This window comes from Octopus sinensis, unplaced genomic scaffold (assembly GCF_006345805.1).
Source record: "Octopus sinensis unplaced genomic scaffold, ASM634580v1 Contig19697, whole genome shotgun sequence".
NCBI classification, from domain to species: domain Eukaryota; kingdom Metazoa; phylum Mollusca; class Cephalopoda; order Octopoda; family Octopodidae; genus Octopus; species Octopus sinensis.
Genome location: NW_021836530.1, coordinates 943 through 24,872, shown reverse-complemented (window position 1 = coordinate 24,872; position 23,930 = coordinate 943). Strand labels below are relative to the sequence as shown.

The 23,930-nt window shown below is 39.4% G+C and overlaps 1 protein-coding gene and 1 long non-coding RNA gene across 5 annotated transcripts; one reads left to right on the top strand and one right to left on the bottom strand.

Annotated features, from left to right (window-relative positions):
- Positions 1–8,014: 8,014 nt before the first annotated feature.
- Positions 8,015–14,428, bottom strand: LOC115232168. 4 transcript variants are annotated; one of them, XR_004997825.1, is made up of 4 exons: positions 14,185–14,428; positions 13,539–13,678; positions 10,905–10,992; positions 8,015–9,980 (listed from the first exon to the last, which is right to left on the bottom strand). XR_004997825.1 is itself a non-coding variant. In XM_036500282.1 (3 exons), exons 1-3 carry the CDS (start codon positions 14,411–14,413, stop codon positions 10,093–10,095), a joined length of 387 nt encoding a protein of 128 aa, XP_036356175.1. In that variant the 5' UTR covers positions 14,414–14,428; the 3' UTR covers positions 8,015–10,092. The 4 variants fall into 4 exon arrangements, 1 of the variants encoding a protein (XP_036356175.1); XR_003883607.2 differs by having other exon boundaries at positions 10,920–10,992; XR_004997826.1 differs by lacking the exon at positions 8,015–9,980 and adding an exon at positions 10,421–10,439 and having other exon boundaries at positions 10,904–10,992.
- Positions 14,429–18,778: 4,350 nt separating this feature from the next.
- Positions 18,779–21,637, top strand: LOC118762040. Its single transcript, XR_004997827.1, has 3 exons — positions 18,779–18,790; positions 20,583–20,592; positions 21,425–21,637. It is a non-coding gene; the product is annotated as an uncharacterized LOC118762040 (long non-coding RNA).
- The last annotated feature ends 2,293 nt before the right edge of the window (positions 21,638–23,930 follow it).

Genomic DNA, 23,930 nt, shown 5'->3' with positions numbered 1-23,930 from the left:
AGAGTTATTTCCCATTTTCGTATTCCCAAATTCGTGAATTGAATTCGTGTTTTCAAACAAATTTCGGGAGAGTCGTTAGGCCAAAAATGAAAATGATAATAGATGCACAGGTTCAATTCCATTTCTTTTTCACAAGTCAATTGGTTGAATATCTAACCAATCTATTGTTGAATGCGTTGGTTAAACAACCAATCCAAAAGGTCGCGAACGGCGATGAAAATCAATTTAACCAACAAACATTTGATTGATTGTTTGACCAGCACTTTAAAGAAACGATGGAGTGGTTAGTCAATTAGATATTCAACCGATTGACTAACAATAAAGAAGTGATATTAAAACAGTGCGTGTGTTGTTATTATTGGCATAATGACCCTCCCAAAACTATAAAGTTTATTTCGTGTTTCGAAATGAAGACATACATCACATTTGACAGTAAATACTGATTTCTGATAGATTAATACACGGATGAGGCGGGAATTGGGGAGGGCACAAAACTGAGATGTTTATCTCGCTGAAATCGGTAAAATTTTACATAACATTAAAGAATGTACAGTAATCGGGTGTTAGTTAATGGTTCATAAACAAAATAGCCTGTGTCACATGGTTGGCTAGTGTTGGCTACCGGCTAGCATTAAGAAATAGTTTAAAACTGACCATCAGAGGTCAGTGTATTTGTCAAACATTTTTAAAGCTATTTAAATAGAATATTTAAAAGTACGCAAAATGTCATACGTTTGTGCGCATATCTAGAGTATGTGCGAGTGTTTGTGTATGTGTGTGTGAGAGAGAGAGAGAGAGAGAGAAAGAGAGGATGGGGAGAATGTGTGTACACGTGTGACAGAGAGAGAGAGAGAAAGAGAGAGAGAGAGAAAGAGAGAGAGAGAGAGAGAGAATGAGTACGTGCCGCGAGTGTGTGATGTTAAACACACGGTTATATTCGCGTTAATTTATTAATAAACTTTTTATTTTCATATTTCCTGATTAGTTCTCTGTTAAATTTGGAATAAAACATGTGTCACTCCCCCCACTCTCTCTCTCTCTCTCTCTCTACACACACACACACGCACATATATACATACATCCACAAACATCCATCCACATACATACATACATACATACATACATACATACATACATACATACATACATACATACATACATACACACATACATACATACATATACGACGGGTTTCGATCTACCAAATTCACTGACAAAGCATTGGCTTCTTGGTAGCTTCGATTAATCTGATACAAGATGCTTTCCCAAGGTGGCCCGCGAATGATAAACAAGTCGAACCGAAATCCATTCTGATTGTACACGCCACTTGTCCAGAGCTCTGTGTTCGACGCGTAGTAGAAACGTCATCAACCGACTAGTAGCATTCACCAGGCGCATAAAACAGTCGCGCCGTATATATATATATATATATATATATATATATATATATATGTTTGTGAAATAGAATGAAATAGAAAGATGAATAATCTTGTAGCAGATTAATCAAAAGTTTAACCGATACCTTGGTAGCAGCAAAAATCACAGCAGAAAGAAAACAGCACGGTTGGAGGTACAACCATATGGTGTTGCAACCGTGCGTTGGTGCGGATAATTGAAATTAAAATATTATTGGTGAATTGAAGAAATGGAGCTGAACGAAGATTGAACAGAAATCGTTTTATTTCATTCTACACGTGTTTCGAAAGGCACAATTTACCAAAATCCGATTGAATAATGAGACCATATTGTGTCTTCTCTTCAGGAAAAATAGGAAATCCGTTGGAAAAAAAAAAAAACAGAACAGAGGCGGAGCAAAGCAAATCGAACTAGGCTCCTAAGAGCCATGCCAAAACTGTTATCAGTGTATGTTGAGAACCGGTGCTGAAGATTTGAACGGGTCAGGCAGCGGTCAATCATGTGGTGAGGGTGTGTAGATGTTCTATGTGACCGAGAATAAAGTTGGACTATTTAAGGAATATTGGATTTTTATAAGGGGCAGAAAAAATTACTTAGAGACATGTGTGTGTATACTGTTCTTATATGTGTGTGCTGGCGTAGGGGTAGAAAACATTTTTTGTGTAGTGTGTGTGTTTTGATCGCTCGGCTGTCAGTGGCTAAACCGCTCTCCACAATGGCACTGCAGTAAGAACCGTGGGGTGGCAGAAAAAAATATATATTATTTGTTTTATGTGTGTGTGTGTTCGTCTGAGCCTGCCTTGTCAAGGTAACCCCCCGTTGTCAAAAAACCAAGCCCCGTTTATCTTACAGGGGTAATTCCCCTTGCAGTGGTAATCGTAAATATCTTAAAGGCTATTTCAGAATTTGTTACCAAGGGCTATGGGTGCCGGTATTATTTAAAAACGCTAATTTAAAAGCCAATAAGTGTAACGCCGCCAATGGGGCATCGAAAAGCGGACTGTAAAAGTCCGTTTACCATCCGGCCTCTGGCAAACAAAATATGGAAGAGTTCGGAGAGACAAAGGTTGCACTGCCTTCTGCCCCTATCAAATGGGAGGGCCACCGACAAAATTGACCATTCCAGCCTGTAGCTTGAGTTCGTATCCTTCAGTCGCCATATTAGCTTGCTGAGTCCCGTGGTCTGGCGCTTGTTCATGTCCCGAAAAGTTGCGTAATGGTTGGAGACTCGCAAAGCCAATCTTGACGATGAGGCCCCTACATAAGTGAAGACATCTGAGTCCGTGTAAACCTTGCATTGGTAGACGGCGTTTTGATCTTGGAGTTCGCCGACGTGAATCTTATTCTGCTAGGATTAGTTTCTGAAATTAGAACTGCGTTCCTGTCACTATATTCGTTCCGAGAACTGCAGCCGCTTACTACTCTATTTTCCACTACGTCACTATTAACTATAGGAATAAACCTGATTCTCCACTATCTATCAGAGTGCTGTCATTGCTAGTGCCCGTGGTGCTGCTAATGCGGGAAATGATGCTGGGGATGCTATTGGGGCTCTCTACCCTACTCCCATTGTTACCGTCAACCACAACACCCCTATTTATAACTATACCCTAGTGGGTACTCCCTGGCTGGAGCTGAGATTATGTGTCACTGTACTGGCTCTCATATCATTATTACTACTATAATTATTCCTACTGAGCATTAAACCGGGCGCGGAAGAGGCTGTGCCTCCGGAAAAAGGTGATAGGGTCTTAGTAAGTAGCCTATTATATGGGAGGCGATTATCTGGGCGAGGTTTTTAGTGTTGGAGAAAGCTATCCTAACTTTATGCGAGTTAACCGTGGAGTAATATTTGGAATTTTGGGGAAGTTATGGCGATGGCTTGTCTAAACATGAGGGGAGGTTAGTTCTAATCTGCTTACCAAAGGGAATTACAAACCATATATGCTTATTCCTATCTGTGTGATGGGTCGGGACGCCAGCTCTCGCATTCGGGTGGGTGATTCTCGGATGAATAACGGGTCTTTGGTTAGTGTAAGATCTCCCGGCCCGATAATTATCCTTGTTCACTAAGTTAAATGCGGGGAGCGACTGCCCCGGCATCCGCCGCGCTCCCGTCCTTACTTAAATTGTTTATGTTATTTAGAGGCCTATCCGATGAACGAATGATGGCATCGGAAGGGCCGGATCAATATAAATTACCTCTGCCTATAAACGGCCTTGGATAGTGCGGCGTTACAAAATCCGCTTTCTGCATAAAATATCGGCACTGGCGGACAAGCCAGACAATCTTAGAGAGATGTTTTTTAACCAAATTGTCTGTTACGGGTTTGGCATGATTTGAAGAAGACACTGACATACTTCAAATTAGTGGAAGGCTTATGGTAAGGGCGTAAGTATAAGTCGCTATTAGGTTAAGTGTAACGTCTAGGAAATTAGCCTTGGTGGTTCATTATCAAAAACTATACTCATGCCCATTCTATTAAAAAAAACCTAGCTAACTGCTCTTAGTTTTCTGCACTATTCTGTTCGTGGTGTTTTGCAGGGAATAAAAAGAATCGTCACGATACAGGCCGCCCGCGATCTCCGGGAATTGGTCGGACAATTCGTAAGAGAATATATTTCCGACCAAATCGGCTATCTGCGCACTATCCGAACTACCCATAGGCACATCAAATTCATTGGGAGTATCTTACGGATCCACAACTTATTATCAAACTTAATAAACGATTTCCTGGCAACTAAAATGATATCTATCTCTTCTCTGGTGAGGCCAGCCTTGTTGTGAGCATGCCAAAGGGCCTTATTTAGCACACAGTTTTGCCATGGGCTCTTAGGAGCCTAGTTCGATTTGCTTTGCTCCGCCTCTGTTCTGTTTTTGTTTTTTCCAACGGATTTCCTATTTCTTCCTGAAGAGAAAGACACAATATGGTCTCATTATTCAATCGGATTTCGGTAAATTGTGCCTTTCGAAACACGTGTAGAATGAAATAAAACGATTTCTGTTCAATCTTCGTTCAGCTCCATTTCTTCAATTCACCAATAATATTATATGTATAATATATATATATATATATATATATATATATATATATATATAAAATTAAATGAAGGGTAAAAATTGATATTATCAATTAGAAACCAGTGGTCTAAGCATATTAAAGAAAGAATCCGAAGATTAAAATATTTATATATACCAATTAAGGACTGAACACGAAAAGTGGACAGTCAACATGCTAGATATAGATGTCAATCGCCATTTCCACAAAGAGTCTATGTCTCAGATCAAACTCAACACCAAACCAAAACAATAAACAAGTGAAAAATATACGAAATAAATAAATTTTTTACCCATGTACTAAATTCAGTTTCGGCTGTTATTTTTCCGCAAGGAAAAGCAGCCCATCATCAGCATGGTCCCATATAAAATGTAAATTTGCTGTACTAAATGCCAACACACGATACCGAAATAACGCGTGCATGGAGTACGGCCTATTACATTTGAAATATATATTTGAGACGTTATAAAGAGAAAGTGAAGGGGAGTTAGACGCTGTTAGACGACGTTATATATAGAAAGTGATGGGAAGGGAGGAAAGAGAGTGAGTGACGGAGGAAGACAGATACATAAAAGAATGAGACTAGACTTTCAAAGTGCATTTTTGACCCTAGCAATGACACCTAGCCCACTCGCATCCTCACCTCATTTTACATGTCCCTGTAAATTTTGGAGTCAATCCGACGGGATCTAGTGGCCTTTAACCCGTTCTCAATGCCAAAACCAGACAAACAAACAAACAAACTTTTCGCATTTCAGTTTTATAAATAGATATAAGAGAACAAAGTGTACGTACGCCGCTGTATATATATGTATATGAAATAAAATACAAAATGGGACAAAAACGCAAAACATCCGGACAACTCTGTCTGTCTGTCTCTCTGACTCTCACTTTCTGACTCTCACTCTCTCTCACGCTCTGTTTCTGTTCTCTTTCTCACTGTTTCTTTGTCTCTCTGTGTATGTTTGTGTTTGTATGTGCTTGTGTGCCTAAATTTGTGTATGTGTGTGTGCGTATATGAGCGTGTGTGTGTGTCTGTCTGTCTGTCTATGTGCGTTTTATCTCAAATGTCTTTTTCTCATTTAAAAAAAGAACGACGCCATTTTAATCAACGCACAACTGGATGGTTGTAGCAAGTCGATTCATGAGTTACTTCCCTTGTACAGAGTTATTCCCCATTAATAATTTTTTTTGTTTTTGATATCGTTACACACAACTGTCAAACTTTGAATGAATAATCTCGTTTCAGTCATTAGACTGCGGCCATGCTGGAGCACAGCGTTGGGGAACTTTTTCTTGAAGTCCAGCACTTATTCTATGGGACGCTTCTGCCGAACTGCTAAGTTATAAGGAGGTAAACATACCAGCACCGGTTATCAAGCGGTGGTGAGGGACAAATAGACACAAAGACGCACACACGCATGCATATATGTGTGTGTGTGTGTGGTGTGTGTGTGTGTGTGTGTGTGTGCGTTTGTGTGTACGTGTATGTGTGTGTGCGTGTGTGTGTGTGCGTGCGTGCGTACGTGCGTGCGTGCATGCGTGTGTGTGTGTGTGTGTGTGTGTGTGTGTCTGTGTGTGTGTGTGTGTGGTGTGTGTGTGTGTGGTCTGTGTGTGTGTGTGTGTGTGGAGGGGTTAACCGATAACATCGACTCCGGTCTCTGATTTGTACTTTTTTTTTTAACTGATTACCGACATCGGAAGAATGAATGGCAGAGTTGACCTCGGTGGAATTTGAACTCGGAACACATACAGAACGCGAGCAACACCGAGCTCTTACCCGATTATACTTTATTCGATTATATCTAACATAATTATTTTTATCTACTCACTTAACCCTCACACAATCACAATTCTATATTATTTATTACATTGAGATCCTGCTCCTATTTCATCACTTATCTTAGCTTATCACTTTTTAACATTTGATAATGTTTTCTTATTTCATCAGATTAAATATAAGCTATCATTCTATCGTTCGCTCCTACACGCATTTTTTTCTCTCCTTGCTTTTTTTCTGTGTATCCTTCTATCGAAGAGCGTAGACTCGAAACGTAAAAGACTTTTTCTATTCCTGAGCGCTATACTAATACATTTGTTTGTTTGTACTCCACCTGCCTTCGTCTTTCGTAAACTTTCCCGTTATATATATATATATATATATATATATATATATACATATATATATATACATACAGATAGATAGATAGATAGATAGATAGATAGATAGATAGATAGATAGATAGATAGATAGATAGATAGATAGATATAGATATAGCTATATAGATATATATGCATATGTGGTGACAGGACGTCACTAACGGGGCAAATAACATGAAATACGCAAACAACGAGAGAAAATAATGGAAAGCAGGATAGGTTAACACAGAGAAAGGACCCCTCATCAGTTGTCAGCTGTCTATCCACTCCTCTGTTCAAAATGAGAAGTGGATAAACAGCCGACAACTGATGAAAGGTCTTTTCTCTGTGTTAACCTGTCCTGTTTTCCATTATTTTCTCGTTGTTTACGTATTTCATGCTATTTTCCCTGTTGGTAACGTCCTGACACTATATATGCATATATATATATGAAGAAGGTGAAGATAGAGCCAACTTTTGTTGGGTCCTTGGGAACAATATCAGAAGGAACAAGAGTCACATAAATGAAAGTGGAACAGAGTGCTCAGTAGAACTGTTACAAAAGATTTGCCTCCTTGGCAAGGCCAGAATAATCAAAAAAGTATTAGATAATTGAAAAGAACAGATAGCATGGTATCGTAGGCTGTAGGTAGTAAGCCCACTACGCATGCAAGACTCCAGGAGCTCCAACAACACATGTGATAAAAAGAAATAATAATAATGATAATAATAATAATAATAATAATAATAATAATAATAATAATAATAATAATAATAATAATAATCATGTACATTGTTTTGTCTTGGTATAAAAGATGATCTACAGCAAATGTTCTGCTCAATACCACAGATTTGCTTGTCAGTTGCTTGACCATAACCAGTTGAGCATGTCTCTTGGTGGCTGACGATATGTGCATCTCTGATCACGAGTAGATGTAGTGGGGGAGCATCATAGCCGTGTGTTGAGAGGGATTCTTTGGGGTTTGGATAATTCACCTTCGAAACACTTTAGTTTCGTTCAATATCCCTAAACAACCCTTATTCAGGGACCTTTTGAGCGGGATGGGTTACTCGACCAGAAAAAAATTCTAACTGGGCCCCACCTGAGATCACCATGTCACTCACATATGATTGTGATGCATGTGTCTGATGTACCCTTATCAGACGGGTAGTCATGATGGGTGTACTGGGCTTCGTATATTTTACTCCAGTGTCACTTTGATGGTATGCTTCGATCTCTCACGCTATAATAATAATAATGGCGCTGCTGCTGCTAATGATGAAGATTATGATGATGATGACGATGATGGTGATGGTGATGATGACGATAACAACAATAACGATAACAATAACAATTAATAATAGTCTTTATTGTCAAATAAATATAAATGGTAAGTTACTGTTTTTTATTTTATTTTGTTGTTTTTTTAAATTTCTTTCTTGGTGTATTTCAGCACCTGATCACGTTGTCAAGGAAACTGAAACTTACAAAGAAACAATATAACAAACATAAATCATCCAACAAAACAGTAGAAGGAGATTATGTCTTAGGTGGGGAGGAAGAGCCAGGGTTCAAATCTCTGCTCGGGAACTTTTTTTAATTTCCTTTCATGTTTTTCTTTTATATATTTTACTCAGCAGCACATCATTTTCTATATTCGGCTAGCTGACTGATCGATTAATCGATTTATTTATTGATTTAGTATACCAGAAGACGGAAGACGGGAAGGAACAAAGAAATAAAGGAAGAAAGAGGGAAAGAGGATGGGATAATCAATAACAAGGAGAAATGAACAGAGATAGATTTTGGTGGGGTAATTCACAGCAACCTAAACACCAAACATCCCAGGTGTTTAACTAATGTCAAAGTGACCTAAACATGAATTTGGCCTAGAACATGTTTAATGAATGCCACAGTGACCGAAACTCCAGGCCTGAATAAGGTTTAGCTAAATTCACAGCAATCTAAACATCAGATTTGGCACAGCTTATTCAGGGTCACAGCAATCTAAACCCTAGGCCTGGAATACGTTTAGCTAGTGACACATTAACCTAAACACTAGGCTTGCAATATATCGACGCAATGTCATGCCAACAAGAACATCAAGCGTGAAATATGTTTCGCCAAGTTCACAGCAACCTAAACGCCAGGCCTGAAACATGTTTAGCCCGTGTCACAGCAAGCTAAACACTAGGTTTTGTGTGTGTTTGCCCAAAGTCACCAGAACGTAAACACCAAACCTGGAATGTGTTTAGCCAAGTTCACAATAACCTAAAAACACGGCCTAGACTGGGCTAAACACTAGTCCTAGTATATTTGAAAAATCACAGCAACCTAAACATCAAGCCAGGAATGTGTTTAGCCAAATTCCCAGCAACGTAAACATAAGGCCTGGAATATGTTTAATGAGTGTCACAGCGATTGAAGCCAGAATCTAGTATAAGTTTAACCAATATCAGTAACTTAAACAGCAAACTTGTCCGAATTATGTTAATGTTTAAGCAATGTCAATGTGAGCCTAAACACCAAACCAGTCATGTTTTCCAATCTCATAAGCATCTAACTACTGAACATTAGATGCTTCTCTACTGTCACAACTTAAACACCTGATAAAGCATGTGTTCAGTGAATTTTACATTAAACAACCCAAGCTTGACACCTGTCTAATTCATATTAAACATTATAATACTTAGTTAAACACCAGATATATCAGGTGTTATATCAATATCACAATATTCACACCACACTTCAAATATGCTTAAATAATGATACAGCCTAAACACCAAATAAGGCACACGTTTAATCGAGATCTCATATACCTAACATCAAAATGTTAGATGCTTCACCAGTCTCAACGAATTCTTAAACAGTATCACAACCTAAACACCAAAGGTATTTAGTGTTTAATGTCACAGTACACAGGTGTTTAGCGAATGTTACAACAACCTAAAAACCAAGTATCTCATATGTTTAACTAACGTTACAGCAATTTAAACACCAAATATGACAGATGTATGACTATTGTCACAGCAGTCTAAACATAAAGTATATGAGATGTTTAACCATTGCTTCAGTTAACTAAACACTGGATATATTTATCCAGCCCAACAGCAACTTAAACACCAGATATACAAGATATTTCTCCAGTGTCTCGGGAACCGAAACACTAGTCGGGGCAGATATTTTAATTAGTGCCAGGGCAACTTAAACATCAAACGTGTCCATGTTTCACCAGTTTTGGAGCAATTTTCAACGTCAGGTACATCAGACGTTTAACCAACTTCACAACCTAAACACAAGGAACTCACTGGCAAATCTGGATGTAGCATTTTCAGAGAAGCCTTTTGGTTGATCTTGTAATTCTTGTTGTTGTCGTTGTTGTTGTTGTTGTAGATGTTGTTGTTGTTGTTGTTGTTGTTGTTGTTGTTGTTGTTGTTGTTATTGTTGTTGCTGTTGTTGTTATTGTTCTTGTTGCTGCTACTCTGGTGGTTGTAGCTGAAAGAGGAAATGTTCTTGTTATCGTTACTGTTGACAGTTTGAAGTTGTTGTGTTAGTAGTAGTAGTAGTAGTAGTAGTAGTAGTAGTAGTAGTAATAGTAGTAGTAGTAGTAGTAGTAGTAGTAGTAGTAGTAGTAGTAGTAGTAGTAGTACAATAGCATTAGTTTTTATGATAATGTTTTAATTGTAGTCGTTGTTGCTGTTGTTGAAGCAAAGTTATCATCCCTGTCATTGTTGTTGTTCTTCTTGCCACAATTGTTGTAATTAGTACTGTTGCGGTTGTTGTTCTTGTTGCTGAAGTTCTGGTTGTTGTTGTTGTTGTTGTAGTTGTCATAATCACTGAAACTCTTCTTCTTCAAGCAGTCGTTAATCTGTTGCTTGTTAATCTCGTTGTCGTCGCTGTTTCAATCCATTTATATTGTTTCTTGTTGTTTTTATTATCATTGACATTGTTGCTGTTGTTGTTGCTGTCACAGTTGTTATTATTGGTCACAGAGTTGTTGCTGTTGTTGCTGTTTAATTCCAGGATAATACCGATCCAGCAATCATATAACCAAAGGCGTCCACTCATGACCATCCCGATTTCTCAGGAATACATAGGACTACATTACTGAATGTATCCTTTCTTTATTTAAAGCTGAATGAGGCGATTAAAGAGAAATTTTGTTGTTATTTTTAGCAGGTGCAGCAACCACATAGGGGCCTTTTTGTTGGTTTGTAAGTTGCCGCTATTCACGCTGCTGCTGCTGCTGCTGTTATTAATGTCGCTATCATTCTTGTTGCTGCTTCTGATGTTGTTGTTGTTGTTGTTGTTGTTGTTGTTGTGTTGTTGTTGTTGTTGTTGTTATTGTTCTTGTTGCTGCTACTCTGGTGGTTGTAGCTGAAAGAGGAAATGTTCTTGTTATCGTTACTGTTGACAGTTTGAAGTTGTTGTGTTAGTAGTAGTAGTAGTAGTAGTAGTAGTAGTAGTAGTAGTAATAGTAGTAGTAGTAGTAGTAGTAGTAGTAGTAGTAGTAGTAGTAGTAGTAGTAGTAGTATCAATAGCATTAGTTTTTATGATAATGTTTGTAATTGTAGTCGTTGTTGCTGTTGTTGAAGCAAAGTTATCATCCCTGTCATTGTTGTTGTTCTTCTTGCCACAATTGTTGTAATTAGTACTGTTGCGGTTGTTGTTCTTGTTGCTGAAGTTCTGGTTGTTGTTGTTGTTGTTGTAGTTGTCATAATCACTGAAACTCTTCTTCTTCAAGCAGTCGTTAATCTGTTGCTTGTTAATCTCGTTGTCGTCGCTGTTTCAATCCATTTATATTGTTTCTTGTGTTTTTATTATCATTGACATTGTTGCTGTTGTTGTTGCTGTCACAGTTGTTATTATTGGTCACAGAGTGTTGCTGTTGTTGCTGTTAATTCCAGGATAATACCGATCCAGCAATCATATAACCAAAGGCGTCCACTCATGACCATCCCGATTTCTCAGGAATACATAGGACTACATTACTGAATGTATCCTTTCTTTATTTAAAGCTGAATGAGGCGATTAAAGAGAAATTTTGTTGTTATTTTTAGCAGGTGCAGCAACCACATAGGGGCCTTTTTGTTGGTTTGTAAGTTGCCGCTATTCACGCTGCTGCTGCTGCTGCTGTTATTAATGTCGCTATCATTCTTGTTGCTGCTTCTGATGTTGTTGTTGTTGTTGTTGTTGCTGCTGTCGTTTATCCCCACCTTATCGGTCATTTCAACCGTGACCATTTCCTATGTTCATATATCTAGGAGGAAATCACTTAATGTTTCTTTCTAATTTGAAGGTAGATTTTGGCTGTTGTCTCTAGGAGATCGAGTGATCACATAGAAGCTCCTTTGTTCGTTTGTTGTTCGTGTTGATGATGATGATGGTGGTGAGGACGATGAAGTATCAGCGGATAGTTTTTAGTGTTTGTTTGTTTATGTCTTTCTATTTTAAAGCTCTTGGCTTTGGCAACATCCTGAAGGGAGCAAAACATAGCGAGTCCGAAACAGTGAGGGGATGGGTTCAAATCCACTCCATTCACTTTTAAAGTAACAACTGAGGAGCTTCATTTCGACCACAGATATGTGTTGGGTGGGGTCATGCAACAGTGGGCGTGTCTCAGTGGTGGGTGTGAGTTCTCCCATTCTGAATAGCGGTGGACAATGGCGCTATTCAAAGAAATGAGGGCGGTGGGCGTGGTTATAAGTTAGGTGGGACTGGAGTGAGATGGTTAAACATAAGGATTATTTTGGGGTTAAGGCGGGGCCTAACAGCGTAAGAGTGACAGGGATTCTCCTCAAATCAATCACATACATACACACAGAGACACACACACATATATATATATATATAAACACACATGCAAATACAGACATAGTACATTTCCTTTGGCAATCAGTCTACCTCTCTCTCTCTCTCTCTCTCTCTCTCTCTCTCTCTCTTGACAGGTCAGCTGTATCCATTACTGGGCGGAGTCACATCTGTTGATTGACACCACTGGAACACAGGAGGTTCTGAAGGAAGCACAGCACATCAATACATTTTCATCAGACCCACTGTGCTGCCACATCCTACTACGAAACCGAGACCATGCTGTTACGAAGCGAACCTTACCACACAGTTATTCCTATATTCATAAAGATTTTAATGAGTTTCGTCTTAGAAGCTCGACCCCATTCAATACAACCCCAATGATATGATTTGAACCGCCGACCTCCTCAACGGTGTCCGATAGGCTCTCAATTAAATCACTTGTCATCATATTAATATCTGACCATATCTATCCTACCACTTTCCACCAAACTACTCCACCACCAACCTACGTTGCACTACAGCTGTTTCGTACCCTTCCACAACGCACAACTGCTCCATACCCAGACGTTCCCCTCTGTGACCCTGGAAAACATGCACACACACACACACGCGCACACACACACACACACACACACACATACATACATACATACATACATACACAACACAGTACCACGCGTGATTTTCATTCAAATGTATCTTCACAGAGTTTCCCGAAACTCGGAGTAGCGATTTGTGAAGATCCTATTTCGTTTAACTGTATACACTAACGTGCAGCCAACTTTGCGCGCATATATATATATATATATATATATATATATATATATATATAATATATATATATATATATATATATATATATATATATACCGTGTGACAGCGTGCTGTGACCAACGGTGTCAAATGGACGCCCGACGGACTGGTCAGTCAAGGTGTTAATGTGATATATACCATGTAATCTCTCGTAGTCTCATCCAAACACGGAGGCTTGTTAGTGGGACGCTTGAAAAACTGTGGAATTATCTGCATGAAACCATTAGCAGCATTGTTAATCCACAAATAAAGAATATACATATATATAGACATATATATGTATATGTTAATCACACCTGGATTTCAATGTCATTCTTGAGAGTGGTGTTTTTAGCTGTGTAGGTGGCCAGCAAGGACTGGTTCAGTTCAGGGTTACTGTAGGCAAACCGTTTCGAATTAAATGACTGCAAACCCAGCTTCTCCTCCCGTTCAAATTCTGAAATACAAACAAAAACAGCAAATTATATTTATAATTGATTAATTGTATTCATAATTGATTATAATGTTAATCATCATTTTTTTTTCAATCTACGGTGAAACAGATAAACTAGCCCTGTTTATAAAGGTAAGATAGAAGTCGTGTGTGTTTGTGTGTGTGTGTGTATTTGTGTGTTGTGTGTGTGTGTGTGTGTGTGTGTGTGTGTGTGTGTTTGTGCGTGTGTATGTATGTGCTTAGCAGCATTTTGTCCGTCTTTACGTTCTGAGTTCAAATTCTGCCCAGGTAGACTTTGCCTTTCGGCAATTTCAACCAATCAATGACGTCTATTGAGGTGAAAACAATTTCTGCCGTAACATTTTCTGGCGGTGACATATGAAAATGTCCCTGTTATTTATGAGAAAAAAGATACCCTGTGGCCATAAACTGAAATTTTTTAGTTACATAGATATTATTTTAAAAATCTGCCGGTCAAAGTGAAAAGATCCATGTTGTTTGTTTCTTACCAGAAATCTCCCAATCTTCCCAGTACGAATCGTCATCCGTAAGACTCTGAAGCTCGTGTTGTTCGGCAGCCTGCTGCCTTTGACTCTTCAGCCATTCTATGTTGTCTTGGCATTGCTGGAGTTGGGAGAGCAACGCCTTGTCTTGAGCTCGAATGAAATTCTGAAATAGAAAACAGGAGAATGACAGAAGGACGGAATTAAATACGCTGAATATGATAGAGACAATCATACATGTCGTGTAGACTGCATACATAGAGGCAGTATGGTAAGAAGTTTGATTCCCAACCACATGGTTCTAGGTTCAGTCCCACTGCGTGGAACAGTGGGTAAGTGTCTTCTATTATAGCTTCGAACCGACCAAAGCCTTGTGCGTGTATTTCGTAGACGGAAACTGAAAGAAGCCCGTCGTATAAATGTGTGTGTGTGTGTTTCTGTTTGTGTGTGTTTCTGTTTGAGTTTGTGTGTGTGTGTGTGTGTGTGTGTGTGTGTGTGTGTGTGTGTGTGTGTGTGTGTGTGTGTGTATGTGTGTGTGTGTGTATGTGTGTGTGTGTTTAACCAACGCCTGTCTCCCTCACACAGAAACAGACACGCTAACCCCTGATACATCCTTCTTCCAGCATCAACACCCAAGGCCCCTTCTTCTGCGGGTCTTACGAATAGCAAAGGATCTCGTTTCGGACTTCTCCCATCTTGCGAGCTCTGAGACGAAGACCGTTCGCTCAACAGCAACAGCAACCTCACTACCAGCAACATATCCACCAATAACGACACCAACACTCATCAACGGGAGAACCTCTATGTGGTTGCTCGATCCGCTAAAAATAACAGCCAAAGCTCTCTCAATCGCATCCTATTGTCTTCAATAAAAAAATAATAATAAAGGATACAGAAGACAGTGTAGTCATATGGAATAATAAAATGTTAGGGTGGTCATGGCTAGGAAGCCTTCGATTATAGAATTGCTTGGTCAAAGCTAATAAGGGTTAGGCAAAAAGAACATTGTCACTCGCATCACCTCCATTATCATCGGCGGCGTCACCGCTACCATCGACGTCACTATCACCTTCGGCGCCAACGCCACCATCGGTGCCAACGTCACCATAGACGCCAACGCCACCATAGACGCCAACGCCACCATAAACGCCAATGCCACCATAGGCGCCAACGCCACCATAGACGACAACGCCACCATAGGCGCCAACACCACCACCGGCACCCTGATACGTCACCACCAATACCACCGCCATCGCTATACCACCATCTCACCCACCATATACCAAGAACAACAATAACCACCCTGCTGTTTTCGTATTATCACCTTCCGGCTCTGATTATTTCTTCGTTGATAATAAAAGATCGATAAGTGATATTCGTGAGATAATTGGCCAACACATTACAACGCACAACTCTAAGCAACCAATCAACAAACAGGTACAGAATTCAGGACACACGTGACTGCTTTTAAATGTGATAAATATACTGAAATCCATTTCTGTCTTCTAATCTAATATTCGAATTATCGCTACATATGGTCGATTAGGGCCGATCCTGGTTTTCTTTTTTCTTTTTCTTTTTTTTGTTTTGTTTTGTAGATATGATTCGTTTTATCTGCCCATACTTATGTATGTGTGTATGTATGTATGTATGTATGTATGTATGTATGTATGTATGTATGTATGTATGTATGTATGTATGTATGTATGCATGTATGTATGTATGTATACATGTGCGTGTGTGCGCGTATATGTATAAATGCATGAATGTATGTATGCATGTTTGTATGTGTGTGTATATGCATGTATGTACGCATTATGCATGTAGCCATGCATGTATGCATGTATGTATGTATGTATGTATGTATGTATGTACGCATGCATGTATGTATGTGTATGTATGAATGCATGTATGCATGTAGGCATGCATGTACACATGCAGGCATGCATGTATGTATTATGTACGCATGCATGTAAGTGTGTATGTATGTATGTATGTATGTATACATGTATGTATATGTGCATGTTTGCACGTATGCATGTAGGTATGCCCAACGTCATTTTCTACTACTATATTCCCGGGTTGATCAAAGCCTTGTTACCTGTTAGCCTCGGTCTGACCAAAAGCCTGTCTCTTTTTTTTATTATAGCCTGAATCTGACCTAAACCATTCTACTTTAGTCTTGGTTTGACAAAATAATTGTCATCTACTGTAGAACTGGTCTGACCAAATCTTTTATTTCCATTATTGCCACGTCTGAACAAATCCTTAATTGCTTCTGTAGAACTGAACACCAAGGATTCTTTTAAAATTGTCTCTGACTGGTGAACGTCTTTTCTTCCATTTTGGCACTCGTCTTCTCTTTCTACCGAATTGACCAAAGCCTGCTCATATATACTCTTGCCCTGAGCTGACCAATGCCTTGTCTACTACTATATTCCTGGCAGACCCAAAGCCTTGTCTTCTAAAATAGTTCTGTTTCATCCCAACAATGTTTTCGACTCTATCACCATTATAATCAAAGCTTTGTTAATAGTTAGCACCGTTGAGGTTTACTTTCTTATTAACGGCGATAGTCTTAATCTGTCGTTTGTTTTAACATCGTCACCTGGTCTTTGGATTCCTTTAACAGAGGGGAGTTACTATGGTGCAAACATTTGAGCTAAATTTCCGGTCAGAAAACTACTTTCAGTCTTTTTAATCATAAGACTGAGAGACCCTGAAAAAGACCCTCTCTTTCTCTCACACAAAGCAGAGATTCTTTTTTAAACAGTCCCGTCTGTTGCACCAATCCGACAACTTTATCTTAAATCCAGTTACTATTCGGCAGGTTTATGAATCTCAAGTTATGTAAGATAAGATTCGATGCGTCAGTTACGTGAGAATTTGAATTGCAATAAGTTTAAAACAAGTTTGGAAGATTTTCCTAATTGATCACTGATTAAAATATTTTATTAAGAATAAAGCGGCGAGCTGGCAGAATCGTTAGCACGTCGGGCGAAATGCTTAGCGGTATTTCGGCTGCCGTTACGTTGTGAGTTCAAATTCCGCCGAGGTCGACTTGGCCTTTCATCCTTTCGGGGTCGATAAATTAAGTACCAGTAAAGCACTGGGGTCAATATAATCGACTTAATGCCTATGTCTGTCCATGTTTGTCCTCTCTATGTTTAGCCCCTTGTGGGTAATAAAGAAATAGGTATTTTATCTGCCGCTACGTTCTGAGTTCAAATTCCGCCGAGGTCGACTTTGCCTTTCATCCTTTCGGGGTCGATAAATTAAGTACCAGTTACGCACTGGTGTCAATATAATCGACTTAATCCGTTTGTCTGTCCTTGTTTGTCCTCTCTGTGTTTATCCCCTCGTGGGTAGTAAAGAAATAGGTATTTCGTCTGCCGCTACGTTCTGAGTTCAAATTCCGCCGAGGTCGACTTAGCCTTTCATCCTTTCGGGGTCGATAAAATAAGTATCAGTTGAGTACTGGGGTCGATGTAATCGAGAAGCCCTCTCCTCCCGCCCCACCCCGCCCCAAATTTCTGGCCTTTTGCAAAAATTTGAAATAATAACCAACACCCTCTTATTTGTTAATTTTGTTAATAATACACCCAAGAATTCGACTAAGATTGATTCCTGATCGTTGCCATTTGTGGGAAGCATCAATCAAAACAAGTGCGAATAGGTGGCTCGCGAGACTCACTGCTCGCACATTCGTTCCGGCACCATTTTTTCACCAGACCCAGAGGTCTGATTGAAAAGGCGAGTGCAGCACAAAGCACACGCGGACGATTATGACTTGGCAATGTGTATCATGCTTTCGCTAATTCTTTTAGGTGCTTCTGTAATCTCGAGCAGATACAGGTGCCCTGTCGGCTCTCTCACCTTCAGTCGTGCTGCGCATCCAAGATATGATAGCCGGGAAAGAGAGAGAGAGAGAGAGAGAGAGAGAGAGAGAGAGAGAGAGAGAGAGAGAGAGGGAGAGAGAGAGGCAGACAGACAGACAGACAGACAGACACAGACAGTGGTAGAGAGATACACCAGTATCCATCTCTTAGCTCTTTTACAGTTGAGCAAGGTAAGGTGAGATAAAATGCCTTACTCAAGGACACATCACGCTAACCGATTCAGGAAATGAACCCTCGACTTTATGACCGTAAGTGTTTTTCCATTTGATCAGACTAAGTTGGGGGTTAAATAATGGTACAAAACATTACATACAAACATCTCATAATAGACTGTAAAAGCTTTCACGAGAAAACAATACAACACAAGAAATACCCAAACAAACCTTGCAATACAATAACTATGTAGATGTAACACAAACACCTTCCTACTACAGCCAAAGACAATACAGTAACCACCCATGTCACCAACTGAAAGCTGCACCTGGAGGTGCAGCATTGTGTTAAACGTCTCACGTTTCCAAAGACAGGACTTTAAAAAAAAATATTCTTTTCAAGAAATTCAACCGATCACAGCGTCATATTTCATTAACCAATTATTAAATAGTCATATAAATGACAAAATAACTAAACATCTACTTATTTAAACACTATTGTAAGGCGAGAAGAAATTGGGTCGTCTGCCGACTCCTTGATCGTCTGCATTCCTACATTTTGTTTCATCCTCCTCGTTCCTTTTCTTCATTGATTCATACAGACATATAAAAATAGTCAAGTAGATTTTATTGCTTAGTAACCGTTTGTTACTGGTTTGACAATTTTGTAGTTTTTATTTGTCCAGCGTCAACCTACTTATTAGAAAGAAGAAGAAAAAAATGACTATTGTAAAATGTCGCGATGATTGTAGTTTCTGAGATAGTGACGGTGGCGGTGGCGGCGGCGGCGGTGGTGGTGGCGGTGACGGTGGCGGTGGTGGTGGTAGTGGTGGTGGTGGCTGTTGTTGTTATTGTTTTTTTTTGCTATTGTCGTTTAACCCCAGATCAGATCTGATCAACAAGACCTCATTTCTCGTTTATCTTTTGCGTTTGTTTCAGAAACTGGACTGTGGCCATTCTGGAGCACAGCATCGGAGAGTTTTTAGTCAAATGAACCAACTTAAAAAAAAAAAACCAACTTAACCAACTTAAAAAAAAAATAATAATAAGTCTGGTACTTATTCTGTCGGTCCATTTTGCTGCACCGCTAAGCTGGGGGAGCGAAAACAAGCTAACGCCGGTTGACAAGCGATGATAGGGGATAGCTACACACACACACACACCTATTTAAATAGCGTGAAGCCACTAAAATGTTTCGGATACAAACTGATGAGAAAGTCAGCAGTTCCTTGAATAGTGATTTTGTCTCCCTTTTCTGTCCGTTATGGTTTCGCCCAGTTTCGTCTATTTTCCCCTTCTCTGTCTAACTTTTGATATATATATATATATATATACAGAGAGAGAGAGAGAGAGAGAGAGAGAGAGAGAGAGAGAGAGAGAGGCGTTGGAGTGGTGGAGGTGGTAGTGAGGTGTTCGCTCTATCTTGTTACTCTCTTGCTCCTCTTGCTTCTTTTCCTCCTCCCCTCCTCCTCCTACCTCCCTTATAAATTCTAATGGCTTAAGAAGAAAAGCTCTAATACCTGCTGCCATTTTTTGCAGGGGGCCCCCATGGGAGGATTCCCACTGAACGCTGTAAACTGATGGACCATCAACATTCGATTAATTATTCAGTAGCCCCCATCCTCGAGTGGGGAAATGTCGGTCAGATATCAGAAATGCTAAAGCGTCAGTGCAAATAACTCTCTCTCTATTTAACTCTGTCACTCTAACAACAAATCGAACAACAACAACAGCAGCAGCATCAGTAGCAATAGCAACAACAACAGCAAAGGTAATGGCAACAACAGTTTGGTAGGTTGATGTTCACTTGAAATTCTTTTCGGTTCCATTGTCAGTTTGCAATGACCTCTCTACATCAACAAGAGTACTTCATGACGAGGTGGAGGGTGGGTACACATAGAGAGAAAGAGAGAGAATGGGAAGAGAAAGAGATAGGGGGTGGAGAGAGAGGGGGAGGGGCAGAGAGGGGTGGAGAGAGAGACACACACACACAGACATGAGAATATTTGCGGGACACACACACACGTTAGGGCTATTTGTTTAACATACTTGTGAACACACTTCTAAGAGCACTTGCCTTTGTTTTCGAATCTAGATGATGGCCATGGTAATTCATACAACATATATTTTATATTTACTGTTTGCAAAAAGCGCGGGTCTATGAAACCAAACGGAACAAAACTGAAGTGGCCGCCAAGCAGAAAAGATCCTGGGTCTGTTTTTAGTATATTTGCGTGCACGCATGTGTTGTGTGTAAGCACGATGGATGTGTGGGTGGGGGGATTTTACTTTGAGTTTTATTTAAATCTTCCTACTTAAGAGAGTTCAAGTCGCTCGCTAACAAAGTGAAAAGACTTTTTTCAGTCAAGAGAACTTCCGCTCTTTGTAAATACGTGGTCCTTTTCTTTCTCTTCATAATTTACAGCAAATTTCGACCGGCCACTTACTGCTTGGTAGCAAGGTTGTGAAAGAAAGCATCTTGCTCTAATCACCACCTTCTAAATCTTAAAGAGGTCTTGCAGATTTTTATGGTCCCAGATATTGTCATCGTTTGTAGTGTATGAATTGAGGATTTGCGTTCTCGCCCCAAGAACCCAAGTTCATACATACTTTGCTCCAGACGGGTTGGTATGTATCCTGTTGCTGCAATCATACTGGGTACGAAGCTGAAAGCGTGTCTTGGGCACTGGATTTGCAAGCCCCTATGTATGTATGTATGTATGTATGTATGTATGTATGTATGTATGTATGTATGTATGTATGTATGTATGTATGTATGTATGTATGTATGTATGTATGTATGTATGTATGTATGTATGTACGTATGTATGTAGGTATCTATGTATGTATGTAGGTATCTATGTATGTGTGTGTGTGTGTGTGTATGTATGTATGTATGTATGTATGTATGTATGTATGTATGTATGTATGTATGTATGTATGTATGTATGTATGTATGTATATTTAAACAGGCTTTAGAATCAGTTCGAATTTGCTCGGGACATAATGAACCTGAAGAGAGGCATTTTCACGGCGTTTGCCATGAAGAAAATTCTCACTTTAGGCAAATAATATTAAAAACACCAAAATCAATTCGAAGTGCCCCCTATGAACTGTTAAATGGCGTGTGTGTGTGTGTGTGTGTGTGTGTGTGTGTGTGTATGTGTGTAGAAGGTTGTTTAATAATTTTAATAGCAATATATGTGTGAAAAGTTTGAATTATATTTCGTCCTTTAATTTGGAGGATTCCAAAAAACGATTTCTAATAAAGATTCTTCATATTTTGTAGGTAGCTTACTGGCGTAAGTTTGTGAACATGAAAATAATACTTGTATATGGTGTGTTGTGCGGATTTATGGAAAGGTATCCCATAGAAATCAACAGATTTGTTAAAAATGGAGATGTTAAAATTTGAAAGAATTTTAATTCATGCATACGATCGTTTCAAACAGCGATATATATATATATAGATATATATATATATATATATATATATATATATATATATGTATATATATATATATATATATTATATATATATATATATATATATATATATATATACATATATATATATATATACGAGGGCAAGTGTAAAAAAAATTATCCGCACTTTCGCCATAACATATCTTTTTCATTGTAACACTGCCTTCTACGCATGCGTGCTTATAGTTGGTACTACTGTGGTCACGTGATCGACGTTTGAACTTGATCATACCATTTTTCTTTCTGGCTTTACAGTGTAAGCATAGCCACTCCACTAGCAATGTGCACCAAAGAAGAACACAGAGAAATAATATGATTGCTTTGGTTGGAAGATGTGTCAGGTGCTGAATTTCATCGGAAGTTTCTTAGCACAATACAGCACACCTATCAATCTCCACCACTGGCGAGAAGATTCAGCAAGCTTGAGAGGTGGTAATGGTGAACCGGCATGTTACCATCGACGAGGTAGCTCGTTCTCTGCAGATTAGTCATGGTTCTGCCCATCAAATCATCCACGATGAGCTCTGCTTCCATAAAGTCTGTACAAGTTGGCTGCCAAGAGACCTTACCGCAGAGCACAAACACAAACGTTTTGAGGTCGGCCAACGTTTACTCGATCACTACAACAATGAGGGTGAGGAAGTTTTGAGTAGAATAGTCACTGGAGATGAAATGAGGGTTCATCATTATGAGGTAGAATCCAAAAGACAGAGTATGGAGGGAAAACGTCCTGGTTCGCCAGAAACGAAGAAACTCAAGACCATATATATACTAGAAGATTACCAGGAAAAGGGGTGTACAATCAACAGTGCAAGTCACAGTGCTTTGCTGGCCAAAAAACTGAAGCCAGCAATTCACACCAAACGCCGAAGCTTATTGTCGAAGAAAGTTTTGTTGTTGCATGACAATGCACGCCCACACACGGGCGGAACACTCTGACTACAGCCCAGATCTCGCCCCTTCTTATTACCATATCTTTGGACCGCTCAAAGGTGGTTTTACGTGGTGGTCGATTTCCTACGGATGAAGATATGAAGGAAGCGGTGCATAAATGGTTGCACGACCAACCGAAAACCTTCTTCGCGCGAGGAATACGCAAGCTTTTGGACCGCCGGACCAAGTGCATCGAAAAGGAAGGAGACTATATAGAAAAATGACGTACTTGTTTATTCCCTGCTTTTGCGTAAATACATTGGAAAATAAGACTCCGTATTATTTTTTATTCTCCCTCGTATATATGACATACGTATGTGGGTGGTTGTGCATGCGCACACAGACACAAACACCACACATCCATACATACATTCTGTGAGTAATACTTAATCAAGCTGACCTACAATCAAAAGTGTTCCAGCCGTACTTTTTGTACAGTTACTATAACATTGTCTCATGTGTCCTTGCCGAAGATGCTTCCGCTACTGATGGCAGAAGATTGTTCATCAACTCAAAGGACAATGCGAAAATATCTTCTCTAAACCTCAGGAAAGAATTTGAAATACCATATTTCAACAAATTCTACTAAACAACTAACAAATACTATTTTATGAAATAACCGAAGCAATAACATCTCAAATTCAGTTTCACATGCGGGTGGCCTGACAACTTTCGCACTAAAATTCTGCAAAGCCAGCCTTGCAAATTGTTTGAAAATATCCTACCAGGAGCGTCTTCAGATAATACAGATAATAGTACGATAGCTGCAATGATTTATAAAAGGAACAACAGAATTGACTGTGGGGTAAGAAGCTTGCTTCCCAGCATGGGCAAGTGTCTTCTAGTCTCCTACAAGAGAGAGAGAGAGAGAGAGAGAGAGAGAGATGGATTGATAGATAGGTAGACAGACAGGCAGGTAGATAGATAGATAGATAGATAGATAGATAGATAGAGAGAGAGAGAGAGAGAGACAGACAGACAGACAGACAGATAGACAAACAGACAGACGGACAGACAGACAGACAGACAGACAGACAGACAGACAGACAGACAGACAGATAGACAGATAGATAGATAGATAGATAGATAGATAGATAGATAGATAGATAGATAGGCAGACAGACAGACAGACAGACAGGTAAATAGGTAGACAGATAGACAGATAGATAGATAGATAGATAGATAGAGAGAGAGAGAGAGAGAGAGAGAGAGACAGACAGACAGATTGACAGACAGATAGACAGATAGACAGATAGATAGATAGATAGATAGATAGATAGAT